This window comes from Python bivittatus, unplaced genomic scaffold (assembly GCF_059951505.1).
Source record: "Python bivittatus isolate LINGU-HERP-01145 unplaced genomic scaffold, Pbiv_v1 ctg000780_np1212, whole genome shotgun sequence".
Lineage (NCBI taxonomy): Eukaryota > Metazoa > Chordata > Lepidosauria > Squamata > Pythonidae > Python > Python bivittatus.
The window spans coordinates 2,810,828-2,826,893 of NW_028277108.1; the positions used below are offsets into that span (position 1 = coordinate 2,810,828).

Below are 16,066 nucleotides of genomic sequence, written 5' to 3' on the forward strand. Positions count from 1 at the left end.
AAACTGTCTTAAAATTTTCTAAGGACTAATAAGGCTAGATTAAAACAATAAATCTAATCCACATTGTATTCCTTAAGTGCTGTTGGGTTATATCAGCCAGTTCTTTTAAATGTGAAGTTGATTCCCCAGATCTCCATGAAGATGCTATAAGCAGGATGGGAAGCCATCCACTTCCTGAAGAGACTTTTCTAAAGGAGGCAAACTATGGTGCAGAGAAAGGAAGTCATGTTCGGGCATCACAGATGAACATTTGCCACAGCTTTTAATTTGTATACTGTAAGCGTTTCAATTGATATGCCTATGTCTGCTGTATTGGGGGAAATACCAGTGTTAACAGTTGTACAGCTTCAGCAACACAATTGCTGTAGAGCAGTTCCACTGAGACATACGTAGCAGCATCTAAGGTTCTCCTAATTCCACTGAGATTTACTTGGTTTTGGGTTTTTGCTAAAGAAAACTTGAATATGTTTCCTCCCACTGCCTTTTCTTCTTGTGTGGAAAACTATACTAGATCATAAGCATTCAGGCAGGAAATGGCTTGTTTTTTAATCTCTGTATGTCTTCAATTTTAAGCCCTTAAAAATTATAAATGCTGCTAGTCCTTACACATGGATTCCTAACATTAGATTATAAATACTCAGGCAATAGACAGTTTTCTAGTTCTGTCTTGTTTCATCAAAAGCTTTCCTTCTATCCATTTCCTGTCATAAGCAGACATCCCAGGAGAACTGATGGAAGCCCAAAAGCTTTTGTGATGTAAATAAAAAAATATAGTTTAGAGGATTTCTGAGTCAGTTACTAATGCGATTTCCTGCACCATAGATCACTTTCTGTATGGTTCTTTCTTGAAAAACAGAAACGCAAGTTTCAGTTCAAATGCGGAATTCTAAATTTATTAAGTATTCTCTTTAAAATACCAAATCAGGATATGTCATTCTTCCCAAAACAGAACACAAGGAAATTTCTGTCTGGACAAACAAATGAATACTCAAAACCAAAATCATGTCTTCATAAAAATGAGACATTTAATTCAAGAATTTGCACTTCAGAGAGAAAATGCTGGTGTTAGTAAAGGGAATTTGGTAGATATTAAACAGGGAGCCTCATAAAAAATAATCAGAACAAAAGCAGTCTGCATTGCCATGGGTATGGCAACATACCTCCAAAAAGAGGAAGTGAAGGTAACTAAATGAAGTAACAGAAACCAATCAACATTTCTGTTTTTTTGTAAATAAGTAATAGAGCTGTGTAGCACTTCAGGGTACACAGAAGCACTCACATAGTGCCTCTCAAGAACTCCATATGCATCTTTCCTTTCAAAGTGCATGCCAAATCACTTTTTCCCTTTGAATCCAAAGCACTACATAGTCCTAATAAAAAGTATCATTTCAAAACATCTGATAAAAAAGGGCGAGAGATGCCTCAAGTCAGATTCAACTCTTGGCAACTACACAGCATTTGTACATGGAGATTTTAGCAACGGTGTAAAAGCTTTGCCATCTTCTGAGATTTTTTTTTTTAATTTCCCAATCTAATCTACAGCTTTCTAACTTCTTCACAGTCTCCAATCCAAGTCAGGCCTCTTATATAGACGTTCTAAAAATCCAAGTGTTAGGATCCTAACTAAATGCCATCACCTCCCCTAAGACACACAGAACACATTAAATTTCCCTTGTTCTTCTTCCACCTTGTTATCAAAATTATTAATATGGCTTCCTGGCGAGTCACAGAATAATAATAATAATAATAATAAAAAGCCATCCAAATACAGTACATTTGGAAAGTATTCAGACCCCCTTCACTTTTTTCAATTTTGTTATGTTGCAGCCTGATACTACAATCATTCAAATTCATTTTTTTTCTCATTAATCTACACTCAGTACCCCATAATGACAAAGTGAAAACAGAATTTTAGAAATGTCTGTAAATTTATTAAAAAGGAAAAACTGAAATATCACATTGGCATAAGTATTCAGACCCTTTACTCAGCACTTTGTTGAAGCACCTTTGGCAGCAATTACATCCTCGAGTCTTTTTTGGTACAACGCAACAAGCTTTGCACACCTGAATTGGGGATTTTCTGCCATTCTTCTTTGCAAATCCTCTCAAGCTCAAGCAGGTTGGGTGGGGACTGTTGGTGGACAGCCATTTTCAGGTCTCTCCAGAGATGTTCAATAGGGTTCAAGTCAGAGCTCTGGCTGGGCCACTCTAGGACATTCACAGAGTTGTCCCTAAGCCATTCCTGTGTTGTCTTGGCTGTGTGCTTAGGATCGTTGTCATGTTGGAAGGTGAACCTTCGGCCCAGTCTGAGGTCCTGAGCGCTGTGGAACAGGTTTTCATTGAGGAGATCTCTGTCCTTTGCTCCATTCAGCTTTCCCTCAACCCTGACCAATCTCCCAGTTCCTGTTGCTGAAAAACACCCCCACAGCATGATGCTGCCACCACCATGCTTCACTGTTGGGATGGTATTGGGCAGGTGATGAGCGGTGCTGGTTTTCTCCAGACATAACGTTTAGAATTGAGGCCAAACAGTTCAATCTTGGTTTCATCAGACCACAGAATCTTGTTCCTCACAGTCTGAGAGTCCTTCAGGTGCTTTTTTGCAAACTCCAAGCGGGCTTTCATGTGTTTTGCACTGAGGAAAGGCTTCCGTCTAGCCACTCTGCCAGAAAGCCCAGATTGGTGAAGGGCTGCAGTGATGGTTGTCCTTCTGGAACTTTGTCCCATCTCCACACAGGATCTCTGGAGCTCAGTCAGAGTGACCATGGGTTCTTGGTCACCTCTCTTACTATGGCTCTTCTCCCCCAATTGCTCAGTCTGGCCGGACAACCAGCTCTTGGAAGAGTCCTGGTTGTGCCAAACCTCTTCCATTTGAGAATTATGGAGGCCACTGTGCTCTTGGGAACCTTCAGTGCAGCAGAAATTTTTTTGTAGCCTTCCCCAGATCTGTGCCTTGCAATAATCCTGTCTCTGAGCGCTGCAGGCAGTTCCTTAAACCTCATGGCTTTTGCTCTGGTACAGCATACATTGTCAGCTGTGAGGCCTTCTATAGAGAGGTGTGTGCCTTTCCAAATCATGTCCAATCAATTTAATTTACCACAGGTGGACTCCAATCAAGGTATAGAAACAGCTCAGCAATGATCAAGAGAAATGGAAGGCACGAGAGCTAAATTTCAAGTGTTGTTGCAAAGGGTCTGAATACTTATGCCAATGTGATATTTCAGTTTTTCCTTTTTAATAAATTTACAGACATTTCTAAAATTTTGTTTTCACTTTGTCATTATGGGGTAGTGGGTGTAGATTAATGAGAAAAAAAATGAATTTGAACGATTGTAGTATCAGGCTGCAACATAACAAAATTGAAAAAAGTGAAGGGGGTCTGAATACTTTCTGAATGCCCTGTACATGCAGGATGGAAAAACAAGCTCAACATAGGCAAAGCAGAGAGTTAGGAAAGGGAAAGATTATTTATTGCGGCAAACTTGAGCTCTCTTGCATTTGTAAGCATATTTTAAAATCAACCCAACTTATTTCTAATTCTGTTCCTAACAAAACAATAATTGTGATGTGTCTTAAATGGAATAGTTTGATATACAATATCTTTGTCAAATACAATGAGAGATTAGATGCCAGTAACTCTTACACCATATTACTTTCTATTAAAGCCACTGACAACAATTAAACAGTTAGAAATAGGAATGTGGGCAAAAGATATTAAATAGCAGCTGAGAAGGTTTAAATGGTGAATTCACTGAGCATTCAAAACAGGCTTCTCAAATGGCTACACTGGCAGTGTGGTTTAAGACATTAGTAAAACTTTAAGAGATTATTAAAATTAGTAAAATTTAATACATTAAATAAACAAGTACAATTTTGCTTAATATGCTGCTTAACAAAATAGTCACACCAAGAGCTGTAACTGCCACTGAAGAGGGCAGGATCAGGTTTCTAAATAAAAAGTTGAGTCTAGCTGTTCACAATCCTATTCATCATCACATCCCAAATTGTGATCTGCTTATCACTTTATTAATTATCACTCATTCTTTGTAATTAAAAGATGTATTTTATAATTAGTTATTTATGATAATAAATAATAATGTTTTCAATAAATAAATCACTTTCCTCTGCACTTTAAGGAATAGAACAGTTGACCTGAAAGGAGTAAACAATTCTGCACCACGCAGAAGTAATATTTTGCATGAACCCAGATGACCAGAAAAACAACTCTTCTTTTAGCAATTTTCTTCGTATTACAAGAGTACAAGAGTTCAAGAGAGTTCAAGTCTTAAATGTTTTTCTTTTACCAACTCACTTAAATGTATTGCTGGAGATTTGACACTCTATTAAAAGTATCAAATTTCATAAAGCAATGAGATACCAAAGCTACTAAAATGTTTATACATTTACACCTTTAAGCAGATTAGGTTGTCCAATGCCTTATGCATTAGAATCAAGTGAATACAAATGAATTTTATACACTGAAGCATATTTCAACTAAACAGTAAAATGATGTAAAGTTAGGAGAAACAAAGCAGTCAATATCAATATTTAACATTAAACAAAGGCAATTAATATAATTTTCCTTTCATTAATGGTATTTAATGACTTGATGTGTTAGTACTGTTCACTCATACTACAATTATGTAATGTACCTTGTATTTCAATGAATGCTAAGAAGATCCTAAATGGCATAGAATGTGAAAGAAAAATATTAAATTTCATACCCCAGTGTTTAATAGACTGAGTGTAGATACTGATGCAACAGTGCCAGAACTTTCTTCCTAATGAGAAAAACAGAAGTAGATCCTTAGAGAAACATTTCACAATCATTAACATACAGTATCATGCATGCAAATTTTAGCTTTTCCCTTATAATCTATCTACTGGTAAATCACATTCATGGCTCAAACTTAGCTAGCTCAAATTGTCTGCATATACACCTCCCCAAAAGTATGTCAAACAAACTAAATTCTAAAGTCAAAAAGCAAATCAAGCAAAGTTAATTAAACTCTAACCCTGACAGTTAAGATACTGAGAAAGGTTCTAGTCGTACTTTTCAAGAGTTTATGTGCATGCCTAAGGAAGAGGCACACTGTACTAGAATTTTAAGTACTAGCTAGATTAAGAATTAGATGCACAGACTTCCTAAAACTTTTATCTATGCTTTAAATCTTGAAGATTTCCCAGACCCAACTATTACCTTTAATTCTTTCATGGATTTGGCTTCTGCTACTACCTAGCTAACTTTCTTTCTTCAATTATACCATTTACTTCAGGAGCTAGCAGAATTTGTGATTTTTTAAATAAATTTGACAGGTTCAAAAGTGTGTTACAGTTTCCAAGATTTCAGCTACTTCAAAAGATAGGAAAATATTCAGAAGCACTTAGTGGAGTCTGTCAAAGAGATCTGGCCTTTGGCTACGCAGCTATCTCTGATTTTCATTCTCTGATCAAAACTAAAAAGCCATCCTAGTCTAAAACAACAGCAAATTGCCATTGTTTAAAAGTCTCTTATTAATATTCATTAAATACTTGCATTTCCTATAACAGAAATTCTACCAAAAATGATTTTCTGTAAGGCACAAGCTGTTCAATCTATATATAGAGGTTCAATAGGGATAAATCATTATGGAATAACACCACTTCTGATTCAGGCCTTCACAGATTAAGTTATTTCATGGTCTTTTAAACCTTATCCAATTTAAAAATTCACTCTAAAATATTTATATCTGTTAAATCTATTTTAAATTTTCTCTAGGATTTGTAACTGAAATTCGGTTCTATGTGAAATTAGAAAGGTCATGAAGAAAGAGGCCTTCTCGGCTAGAGTACCCCCCTTTACAGAATATCTCCTCAAAGAGAGTGCCTGGTACCCCCAGTTATCTGTGCCATTTTCCTTCCCCCAGGCATTTTATGCATGCACATTTACGTTTTATGGAGAAATTTAAATACCAAGCATTGCAATGACAGTTTATATATATTCCAAACTGTTTTCCTATTTCCTGTGTTACTAGTGCACTGGGTCTTATTTTGTGTTGTGTGGGACACTTTTTAGTTACTGAGTAGGCAAAATGTATAATAAATACCTATTAAGTAATTATTAAATTGCTTTAATGGTATGTTTAATTTATGCAGAGTTTGAGATTATCATGGAAAAGGCGTAACAAACTGTTCAAATGGCCAAACCTGTATATGATGCGGCAGGTCAGATATATTGATGTGCTGATAATAGACTGATATAAACCTTGCCAATCTGGTGCAAGGAGATGTGAGCTACAAAATGGTGCTCCCTTTCCCAGGACTGGATGGCTGGCTGAATTGAGATACCAGGAAATTTGATAGCAAATGCCCACTTCTACAGGTTATTTTTCTATAGTTTTAAAAGCCCATTCTGTGGGAGTAAGCATTTCTTCTATATTGCATCAATGTATTTGCAAGCTAAAAAAATTTCACTTATTTTTGAGTAACATCAGAACACAGAATCAGTTTTAGCATTCAAAACAACGTAACCAAAATATACTTGTTAACTCCATTTTAACTGAGGTATTTTAAACACCCAGAACTTCGGTATGCAAAAGGCAGATTTTATTTTACACTGTTTTCCATGAACAGACAGCCACAGTGATCTCAACATACTGATTTTAAAAATGTCTTGGTTTCAGAAATGATTTGCCATAGAGCCTAGAAAGTTATTCTCAAAACCCTTGAACCTCAGAGTTAGATTATACTGCCCCATGTTAGAGTAGTTGAACAGTACTCAGCTGTTCTGACACTGCTTTCTCAAAATTAACCAGAAAAAATCTATTTAAAAATTGCCAAAGAATATCAAACTGTATACAGTGTATTAAGAGAAATAGTGAGAAAAAAAGACAAGTAGACATACTTAAAAAGGAAGTAGAACAGCTGATTCTATGGATTTTCAGTTTCACCCACCCAAGAAGAAATGTGTTAACTTAGAAGCTTTGGAGAATATACTGTACTGATTGTAATTCTTAGGCCCTTTTATAAAAAGAAGTTCCACTACACACAATCATACTTCAGTGATCAGAGGTGGCTATATTTTATTGCAGTTAATAGATATGGAATGTTTGCTTCCTTTCTTCAGGAGAGATTTTAAAAAATTGATAGGATGGAAATACCTCTGTGCTGGCCTAGAAGACCTTGACAGGTAGATTAAAAAAGAACATCCATGGAAGATTATAAGCAAACAGTTCTAGTGTTGACGTTCTTGCTAATAGTAGGCCAGAAGAGATGATAGATCAGGAACAAAGTAGAAGCACCCTTGGATCTACTGGAGCCAAAATACTTCCTTTCCGTATGAAGACTCTCCAAAACAGCTTTTGTAATATCAAGAACTATCAGAAGGGGAGGGAAAAAAACACCTCTTCTCAGCAGGATAATCCTACCTCTCACCCCACCCACTTTCTCACAAATGATTCTTCCTGACTCATACAAAAAACTTGCAAAACCTTGGTGGATTTCTTTTTCTTCCAAGCAATATTGAGACTTGCCCTTTTTTTTTTAATGCAGATGAGGCAAGAAGAAAAAGATGGAATAAAGGATTACTGTTAAAGAAGAAAGCCTCAAGTTTGCTGATGATGACAAAACTATTTTTGTAATTGTTTGGATTCTGCCCATTACTTTGATACAACATAATCAAAACTGGACTTTTGGCACTACTGGTTAGTTTTATTTGTAATTGATCTACAGAGAGGCATAACCCTGGTCCACTTTTTACTCTACTGATAATCTCTACCTAGATATAATTCATATTTTTCCAGAGATTTCCTGTTTTCCAATTCTTCCCCAAAACAAAACAAAACAAAACAAAACAAAACCCCACCCTATTCGCAGATAACACTGAATGTACTCCTGGCTACTTCCACTGAAAGTTTGTAAGTCTCACTAAGTATACAGTATGCTAAAAGTTGCTAAGAACAATTTCTCTGCCTCAAAAAGTTGGAGCTATCTATAAGCTTGTAAATGGTTGAAATGAATGTTAGCTCAAAGAATACACATACACCACCTGATGTGGTCACACATTTAGAAGATACAAGATTTAAAGGTAAATATGAAACCAGCGGAAAACCTAAGTACTGTAGAAGACTAATGTAAATAACATGTTGCTATGCAATCATGCAAAATTCAAGTCTGTACTTCATGAAATGTTACCTCTACCACTATTTTAACTACTGTATTAATGAGACTAGGGTAGCATCTACATGGAGTAATCAAAGATTTAAAAGGTTGGATCCAGACTTACAAGTCTGCAAAGTGATTAAGAGCCAGTGTGGTCTACCAACAGTTAAGGAAACGAAACCATTTTCAGATTGTCTTTATGGTTTGGATCTTCCTTCCTTTCTCTGCCTGAAGCCAATTTCCCCCACAAAGTTTCCCCAGCCGCTTCTCTCTCCCATCCCCATTCCACATTTTGTGTTCTTGAGTGTGTCATGCACTTTCTTATTTTATTAACAACCTGGGGGTCTTCTTGAACTCACAGCTCCTGCTCAATGAGCAGGTGGCTGCGGCGGCCAGGAAGGCCTTTGCACAGCTTCATCTGATACACCAGTTGCCTCCTTTCCTAGATCGGGGGCCCTCATAGCCTGGTCACCTCACAGTTTGACTACTGCAATGTGCTCTACATGGGGCTGACCTTGAAGACCACCGAGAAGCTTCAACTGGTTCAGAATGCAGAGGCGCAGGCAGTGATGGGCCTGCCTCAGTATGCCCATGTAACACCTCTGCTTCGCAAGTTGCATTGCTTGCCAGTTTGCTTCCGGGTGTGATTCAAGGTGCTGGTTGTTACCTATAAAGCCCTACATTGCATACGGCCTGGTTATTTGAAGGACCATCTGTTTTGCCTGGCCGATTTGATATGGCAGGGTTGGTGCCCTGCGGGTTCCCTCAGTGAAACAATGCTGTCTACTGGGACCCCTGAAGCACGCCTTCTGTCGCAGTGCCTGCCCTCTGGAATGAGGATTCCCCCAAGATCTGAATGACCCCCACCCTACCAGTATTTCAAAGGCAGATGTGGCTCTTTGCCTAGGCCTTTGGTGAGGATGACTGAAACATCCTTTTAACCTAGGTTGTTTTGTTTCTATCAGTGTTGTTTCTTGTTTTTGTCTTGTTTTTCATGTTTTAAATCATTTGTAAACTGCCCAGAGTTGCCGGGAGTCAGGCAGCATATAAATTAAATAATAAATATCTCTTCAGCATATGCTGACCTCCCCCCTCCCCCCACACACACACACACGCACAAATCAAACAACAGGATTCCTGGCTGATAAATCCTTCAGTCTCCGGGGAGTTCAATAATGCAATGCAAAGAATAAAAGAGTACATGAGGGACAAAATGGCCATAGGGAAGCAGTGACCTGGGACTCGACAGAGAGGGGTGTTTGTGCAGCAGGCTGCTCTTCCAGATGTCATCCCCAAGGCACCCTAGAGTGTTGGCATGGGAAGGCAAACACCACTTCCAGATGGAAACAACTAAAGATGGCTTTAGACTGCCTCAGCAGCAAGCTGGGGATAAGATGGAGGCAACAACATCATGAGACATCCCTCAAATATGGCTTGTAAAGCGTCTTCATGCTACAGCAAGCCCATTGTTCCAATAGCTTAAGAGGCAGAGTGGGCATAGAATCAGCAGAAATTATCTTCCTTCCCTTATCTGGTGAATGCCAGTGATCCACTCAAAAAACCACTTTGTTAAATACAGATATTTTAACAAATTCATAATAAATAGCAAGCTAACTCAACTCATCTACGCTAATTTCATGATAAACAATAGTGTCTCAGCTTTTATCTTTGTGTATCATAGCATGAATATGTATTAAATGACTACAGATTTGTTTAATCACAAGAAACACAATTAGGTTATTTAAACAACTGAACACACACTTTATTCATTATTTTTAGTAAAGAGCTATGCAAAACAAGTTTCATATTTCACTATTAGCTATCTAATAAACCAACCAGGGCTGAACAACCGTATATGTGTATGAGTTTATTTTTTTTTCCTCGTAGAAGTCTTTTGGCTCCTACTATGGCTTTTGCTCCCAATCAAGCTCTTGTACATCTCCACAGACTGGAGGTTTTATCTTATACCAGGGTGGAAAATATTCAAGATTTCAGGGGCTGCAAGTCAGTCTCACAATCTTTTGGTGGCGGCAGGAGGCCTTCTGGAATGCAAAGTTATTACTGGAAGAGGTAAGGTCAATGTTTATGCCTTTTTTCTTGGAGTTTACTGGTGGTGGTGAAGAGTGGGAATGTGAGAAGAAGGCCTCTGAAAGATAAAGATCTCCTATTTTCATCATTAAAATCTCCCTAAACCTTGAAAATCAGTTCCAAATCATGCCATTAAAATGGCTAAATTTCATGAAGTTGAAATGGAATTATTTTGCCTAGCAAAGGCTTTATTCTCCCATCTCTATCCTTTTCTTTGTGGGGGGAGTACACAAAAAATTGTTCATCTGAAAACTGCACTCTTGCATCTGAATTTCAGCAGTGTGATCTTGTAGTTCTAGAAGTACAAATGGGTATGACCTGGCAATTACCTATTTCAATCCTACATGGCGAGCTATTATTTTCATAGTTTTGGTATTTGGGTGGTGGTGGTACCTTTTTTGAGCCACTTAATTGCCATTGAACTGGGATAATATAAATTTTATAATTAAAGTACTGTAGTACTGCAGATTCAGTTTCAAGTTGCAAATATGTCCAGCTATTTACCTTCTATCATCTTGTTTTTTTCCTTGAAAGGGTGCTGAAAAATATTACAAATAAAGTCTGAGATACTCTTTTTTCCAGTATCCTCAGTTCTGTGCCTCAGAGGTAAGAAACTTTCCTATCAGCACTCTTCAGGATTGCACTTCCCCAGAGCCACATGTCCATTACTGACAGAGCTCAAAATGGCTGGAACACAGCACCGGCAATTGAACCCAAAGGGAGCGCTGCAATGGAGGGAGGGGATAGATGTACCCCATTAATTGGACTACACAGAGGTACTCATACCTTCATTCATCCCATTCCCCCTGGGACTGATGGATAAACATAAAAAATTCATGGGACACTGTTTTTGTATATGATAACTGCAGCAAGATTATTGTATGCACAAAGATGGAAAGATTTGGCAATACCTACAACAGAGGAATGGATGGTGAAGATGACAGAACTTGCTGAAATGGCTAAATTTATTAGAGAAAAGACTACATTTATTGGTGACTGGAAACCCCTTATGAACTATTTGCATAAAAAAGAAAAAAATGAACTTATGATTTATGGTTTTGATGATTAGACAGGATAGATTATAGAAATAATAGAGTCATGATGTGATTTTAGAGAGGTTAAACTATAATTGTACTTATAACTGCTGTAAAGAAGATTGGAAGTCACTTCTTTATATCTTTTTCTTTTTTTACTTTTCTTCTACTTTCTTTTTGCACTTTTAGCCTTTTCTTTCTTTTCTTTTCTTTTCTTTCCATTCTATTTTAGTTTGTATTAGTTCTTATTATTGCTAAAAAGAAATTATATTTATATATATATATATATATATATATATATATATATAAACCTTCATCCAGCACACCTCCATTAAAATATCCAGTCTATTCCCTCCACTTCCCCTTCATATTATTGCTCCTTACCATCTTCCTCCAAGCATGATTTTTAGAAAAATTCTCATTAACATAAATGGGACCTTTTTTCCTAAATCCAATTGCAACATGTCAGGGAATTTGGGGGCAGGGAAGAGAGAATTACATGCAGAAAGTAGAGTATTAAACTTTCCTTATCCAGCTGTGACTTAACTCTCCTCAAAATGCTCCATTGCAGCATTCTGAATTAAGAAAAAAGTCCCATTGATACAAATGGTATTCTTCAGGTTAACTGCCTTATGGGGGATGGGAGGGAAAGATCCAAAAATCATAGACAGTCCTTCTGCACGCTCAGGAGATATGTCATCTAATTCTACTTTGTTCAACAGGATTTCCATAGCATTCAAATAAATAGTTTTGTTTTATATCTGTGCATGGAAAGTAAAAACATATGTCTTTATCTAGTTCAATATAATTCTGCAGAGCAAAAAGGTTGATGGTTCTAACTGTATTAATATATCTTAGTGCTAGTAATTTTCAATACAAGGAATATGTAAATCTCAAAATAGCAAGCTGAATGTAAAATCTGTTTTCTCTGTGATTGAATTGATTGATCTTAAAGATAGAATGCTCACCTTTAAAAGTGAACCAGTATAAAAGGTTTACAAACACAGTTGCCAATTATACAGTAATAACAAGCAGAAAAACATAGCAAATGTAACTTAAATTAGAGCCATAGTTTTCAATAGTCGGTAAAGCAGGAACTGCAGTAGAAGATAACCAAGGAGCAGCTGAGACAAATTTCTTGGAAACTTATGATCCAAGCCTTGTACTTCCGCACTGCTTGGTCAGCAATCTGCCTTGCAAGAAGGAGGAGACCTCATCGCTTGTCAGCTGTGAACTAAGAGAGGACCTGCTCTGGAAGAATCAGGCAACCAGCTACCGGTTGAATCTCTTTGGGAGAGCTGCATTTAAAGCTGGTTAGCATGGGTGGCAATTCTGAAGAAGACAACAAAGGAAGCTGTCCCTTTGGGATATTCCACTTTGGAGTAACATGAAAGTGAGGGCCATAATCCTACTGGGGTGGTGTGGGTATTTGTATGAAAGTACAAAAAGGACTGGAGCTGTTTCTGGGCAACAAAGAGCAGCTGAGGAATGGCTGATTAAGCCCAACCAGCTCTACTGGTGAGAAATGGAACTTACTGGGAGTGATGGTATAAGTTTGGTTGTTACTTTAGGGGACATACCCAATCTCTTTGGTGGGTTCAATGTACTGGATTTTCCTGATGGCACCCCTGATATGATTCTGAGTTGAAAGATTCCCTATTTGTTTTTAAAAAGGTATCAGTACTCGGTTTGCCCGTTAAATATCCATCAGGACTGTTCGTTCACCTCTTCACCATGGGGGGATGGGGAAGAGTCTGTATTTGCTGAATCCAGAGCAGCAATTACAGTAGTGATGAGGAATAGCATACTTGGTGTTGACAAGTTAGCAGTCTGTTATAGGGGAAAAGAGATTAAAAAAGGAAGTGCTATCCCCCCTCGTAGCAGCCTTTTCATCTTATCAGGCTTTGAGCCCAGTAAAGTCTTGATCTTTTGTAATAGTAGATGAGCTCAAAATAATTAAGAGATAAGGAAGCCAACTGGGTCTGTGTAACAGAGGTATAACTGACGGAAACAGATGGGTCAGCATGGATTTAGCTTTTTCCAATTGATAGTAAAGCAGAGAAAGTTGTGTTACTATGATCTATAAGAACAGCAGCTTTTACCAAAGTATCTGTGAGACAGTGGGTTTATACTGCATGTGTGTACTTCAGTTTTGGGATCAGGGATAGATGGGGGATTCTATTGGTATATCCACTACTTAATGAAATCTGTGACTGAGCTAGTGCTGGGAGTCCCAGGTTCGTAGTGTTAGGTAACCTCAAGATCTATTTTGTGGCTTGTTTCTTCTGAGAAACCATAATAGGAATTTCTAGCAGCCATGACAACATCGAGCCTACCCCAATTAGTTATAGGGGCTTCCCCAAAGGTGCTGATCCATGACTAGGGACTTTTGGATTCCCAGTTATTGCTAAATTTGCAGGTGGACAGGGAAGCCTTTGCCCAGCTGCAGCCCTAACTGGAGCAGGAAGTCCAGGCAATGGTAACCCATCCCTCAGCACCACTAGATTGAACTACTACAAAGCACTTTACACAGGGCTGCCTTTGAAGGCTATTTAAAAACTGCAATTGATACAGAATACAGTAGCCCATATGCTGCCATGTAACACCTGTGTGGCAGATGCTGCACTAGCTTTTGATAGGTAGGTAGCAGGAGTTCAGGTGCATTAACACTTGACTCAAATCCAATAAGGTACAGTATAAAGCAATAGGGATATCTGTAGAAAACATTTTTTCCTGCATGCACTTCAGCTGATGTCATTATAAATGAGTGAAATACCACTTGTGACTATGGAAAGCAGACACTAATTTACACCAATAGAAGATCAGTAATTCTAAGATGGTGAGAAACTGGAAGTTGTCTAGGTGAGTATGTGTCTGGAAATAATGTCACATTCTGTGAGAAAAGGGAGTATGTGGTTAAAGCAAAGTGGCTAACAGTAAATACCACCAGGGAAGGGAGAATTTACTCAGGAGCAAAGTTTGTGAGTCTATGCAGGCTATGAAAGGAGGATGGAATCACAGGCTCACTGGATGACTTCTGACTCGGGTCATCTATCTGCTGCATGTTGCGTCTTCTCCAAAATCCTAACCAATGCCCAATCAGCTTAGGATGGTATGTAAGAGTGAACAAATGAGAGAATGATCTTTAAAACTGTTTAAATAAACCCATTTTTATTACTTACATTTTTTTTTATCTGTAGTTTCATACTGACTTTGGTCCCTGAATGCAGCCACCCCTCTATCGCAAAGTAAAAAGCAAGGGCACTCAGGTTAGATTCCACAAATTCTGTAACATTGGCTTGAGTTATTTCATGTTCAGGAGGAAGGGGGGAGTATCTTGTACCCTCATCTCCTCCTCCCAAAATTGGATTACCTAACCCTCTGAGACATGCTGTGATCCTTTTAGTGAGGTTTTGTTGTTGTTTCTTTGTTTTTGCAGATAAATTCTCTGGGTTACAATGGATGTCACTGTTGAACAGGACATGGACAGGCTGGTCAAAATGGTACATTCCATCACCTGTCCTTTGGGTCCTTGCCCAAATTCACTATAAATTCTAGCCAGGCAGTTATTGGAGAAGCTTGAGTTAATATATCATAAATTTCTCTCTGAGAGAACAGGATACCTCCTTGATTAAAGGGCAAAGTATTAGACTACCTCTAAGAAACCCACACTAGATCCCTTAGAGATGGACAATTATAGGCTAGTCTCTAAATATCCATGGCTAGCTCGGGTTACTGAGAGAGTGATGACTTCTAAACATCAGACAACCCTGGAGGAAGCAGAATATCTTGATAATTTCAAACTGGTTTCAGAAGGGACTGAATTACGAGGGGTCACAATTCCAGAGAGCAGGTAGATCACCATGTCCTGAATGGGGTCATCCAGAAAGAACAGAAATATGTAGCTCTGGGGTACTTCCAGATAGTTCTCTGATTGCCCAGACTGAAGCAATAACCAAGACACCTTTTATTAGATTCAGTCAACATACAACAATGTCCCTCTCTAGAAAAAAATGATATGAAAAACTATATGACACGTGCTGGTAACCTCCATAGTTGACTAGTGCAGTATGTTCTGCACATAGCCACTTTGGTACTTGATCTGAAATTTCAAATGGAACAGAGGTCAGAAGTTCTTTCAAATGTACTCAGCTAGGTTGAAGGGCTTAATCTTTGCTGGCTTCTTATAAGCTCCTAACACTTAACCTTTTCAAACAGATTTTTATTTGTTTTTAGTATCTTCAGATTTAATTGTAGTTTTATATTTGACTGAAAAATGCTGAAAGAACTTGGCAGTATATGTAGTTTAGTAAATAATAATAAAATAATCTGGCTCTGTCACATTATTGAATGTTGTATTTTTATTCATATTAATTATTAACATTGGACTTCACAATAGGATTCTTTCTTCCCTGCAGTCCAAATGCATTCTTAAATATGTTCTAGAGTTGATAGACTTCCTGAAGTAGGAAAGGCAGACAGGAAACTACGGGGGTGGGGATTTCCCACCTCCAGATACCAGTGAGGAAATTTATACTGGAATTTTACTGGAAACATCCCATATGACTTTAAGCTACAGGATCTTTATAATTCTAATTACACTATTTAATTGCAAGTAACTGTATATAAACCTTCAGTTTAATGGTTTTCTATTTAGGGGACTTCAGTACAACACCCTGAAATAATGGACTTGCCCATTATGTGGGGAAGCAATCTGGACAGTGGTTGCTGCTTCCCCTAAATAATGGGTTCCTTCTTTGCATGAATCAGGTTTGAGTCCCAGGTGAGAGAAGAAAGGTGGAAGG

The 16,066-nt window shown here is 37.9% G+C and overlaps 1 protein-coding gene across 2 annotated transcripts in view; it reads right to left on the reverse strand.

Moving 5' to 3' along the window:
* The window catches only part of TBC1D12 (TBC1 domain family member 12), a 61,895-nt gene that overhangs the window by 26,306 nt on the left and 19,523 nt on the right, over positions 1-16,066 (reverse strand). Inside the window, exon 3 of one of the 2 annotated variants that reach the window (XM_088129016.1) lies at positions 4,725-4,781. The exons of the other annotated variant lie outside the window; for it this stretch is intronic. Within the exon in view, the coding sequence (XP_087985142.1) occupies positions 4,725-4,781 (57 nt within the window). The remainder of the gene's footprint in view (positions 1-4,724; positions 4,782-16,066) is intronic. 2 annotated transcript variants of the gene reach the window in all.